This window comes from Sprattus sprattus (genome assembly GCF_963457725.1).
Source record: "Sprattus sprattus genome assembly, chromosome: 19".
Classification (NCBI taxonomy): Eukaryota; Metazoa; Chordata; class Actinopteri; order Clupeiformes; family Clupeidae; genus Sprattus; species Sprattus sprattus.
Genome location: NC_137917.1, coordinates 17,507,488 through 17,509,536, shown reverse-complemented (window position 1 = coordinate 17,509,536; position 2,049 = coordinate 17,507,488). Strand labels below are relative to the sequence as shown.

Here is a 2,049-nt window from a genome sequence, read left to right as displayed (position 1 = left end):
TAATAATGTTCATTATGTCAATTCTCCCCGAATAAATAAAGCTAAATAAATACATAATAATGTTCAGAGCACATAGTGTAAGAGGAAATACACAGACAGGCCATACTCACTGCCCCATAGAACAGGTCACAATGTAATGCACCCTGCCCTGATATGGATCTGACTTGATCTATATGGTCTAGCTCTCCCAGGAAAGACAGTATTTGAAAAAGAGGAAACAGAAACAGAAAGCAGATGAGGTGTTTCGTGGACATGTTTATGTGTGTCAGACCTTTGTAGTTTGTAGTGGGAGGGGCTCGGAGGGGAGGGATGGGAAGGGCAGTCTGCTGCCTCAGCAGAGAGTGGAGCTCTGACACACAGGGAAGCTTAACCCAGCAAGCCACAACGCAGCCAGACCCCTACTTTCTGCTTCACGGTAACGTGCTACTTCACTCAACCTTCCTCAGCGTTCACGGTATATGTTTTTTTTTTTACGGGATCCCCTTACTGTGGGGAGAGTGGGGCAGTTCTAAAAAGATGGACACGTGAGTGTGCTCAGACCAGCCTTCTGGCACACGCTAAAAATAACACTATAATTTGACACGTCCATGTTTGGAACAGTGGCTACCTGTAAACAACTGAGAGGTACAGAGGGGGGGAGGAAAGAAGCAAGGAAAGAAAGAAAGAAAGACAGACAGACAGAAAGAAAACTATATTTCAACTGCGTGTCTTGATGATCCTTTTTAACAGGAAGCCAAGATGAAGACGCCTGTTTTCCTGGTCCTCCTCCTGCACCTCTCTTTCACAGAAGTTGTTGCTGCGGATGACCAGAACAAAGTGCCCTGCATGCTGTCCAATCGCACTTCGTCGTACACGACCTTCCTGAAGCGTCACATCCTAGAGGGGGCGCCGGGTACCGACGACCAGAACGCCTGGGAGTCACTCCTGCGAAGCAAGAAGTTCTGCCTCCGTCCCACGCAGTCCTTCCTCCCCGAAAGCGAGAGGCAACGGGTGGAGGCTGTTTGCTCGCCGTCTGGCGGGAAGGTATTCAAAGGGAACATGTGCATCAGCAAGGAGTCCTTCTCCTTCATCACAGTCCGTGTGGTATCCGGAACCTGTGGTATCAAGAGGATCGACCGCGAGCAAAAACACCTCATCCTAGCCTGCGAGAAGCTCAGGAACGTCTGTCAGCCTGTGCATTTCGAGGGTAACCCGCAGAACCTTGTGCCGGATCAGAACCGGCTCGACTGCGGCCTCAGCTCACCCCCCAGCGGGAGCAGAGGTGTCAGGGCAGTATCTGCTCTCGTGGGCGTGCTCAGTATGCTGTTGGTCTTTAGGGAATTATGGGCTACTCTGTGACGCAGCGGCATTGACAATGACTGCGTTTTCCTGCTTTATTTCAATGCTGAATCACTGCAACACTCATTGTGGCGTGTCTTTATGCTTGACTGAGTTCTATATGTATGTCCACCTTTTACAAACAATGAGCAACACATTGAGTGACTGCTTTCAAATATGGAGTACCTCAGTGCCATGTTGCAAAATACTTGTTACCATCAGCGTACAATTTAAACAAACTACTATCCAGTAATCTATCATCACTTGGCAAAGAAGATCAGCTTTCGAGAGTTTTAAGTCTTTAAAATCGGCAAATAATCACATCAGTGTTAATGATGGTAGGCTTATTTTACCTGAGCAGGTGAAATCGCTTCAAGCTTCACATGCAGTGTTCTCCTATAGCCGGTGCATGTGTAGATCAGTATTTCAACACATACTAATGTATTACGTCTCTGGTATGATTTTATGTGATTATGTGGCTGTTTGGAGATGCTTTTTGATAAACTGAAACCAATTTGAACTTGTCACTGATCTGTCTCGGAGTTGGTCGGTCACTATTCAAAATCACAGCATCAGCTTCTGAAAAGGCTAAACTCTACTATTACATTAGGGAAGAATTTCAGTATAAAATGGAAAATGCAATATGCAAAATGGCAATGTGATCCTGAGTTTGAATTTAATTGCCTCACTCACACATGCAAGTTTGGGCTCGAAATGAAAATTAACTTTAAA

At 46.0% G+C, this 2,049-nt stretch overlaps 1 protein-coding gene across 1 annotated transcript; it reads left to right on the top strand.

Moving 5' to 3' along the window:
* The first annotated feature begins 331 nt into the window (after window positions 1–331).
* On the top strand, window positions 332–1,837 carry LOC308380593 (angiogenin-2-like). Its single transcript, XM_080858002.1, has 2 exons — window positions 332–415; window positions 730–1,837. Exon 2 carries the CDS (start codon window positions 739–741, stop codon window positions 1,336–1,338), a length of 600 nt encoding a protein of 199 aa, XP_080714128.1. The 5' UTR covers window positions 332–415; window positions 730–738; the 3' UTR covers window positions 1,339–1,837.
* Window positions 1,838–2,049: the final 212 nt, after the last annotated feature.

What these genes read in the sequence shown, in the direction of transcription:
- LOC308380593 (XM_080858002.1), top strand. Translation starts at nt 739, where the DNA reads ATGAAGACGCCTGTTTTCCTGGTCCTCCTCCTGCACCTCTCTTTCACA.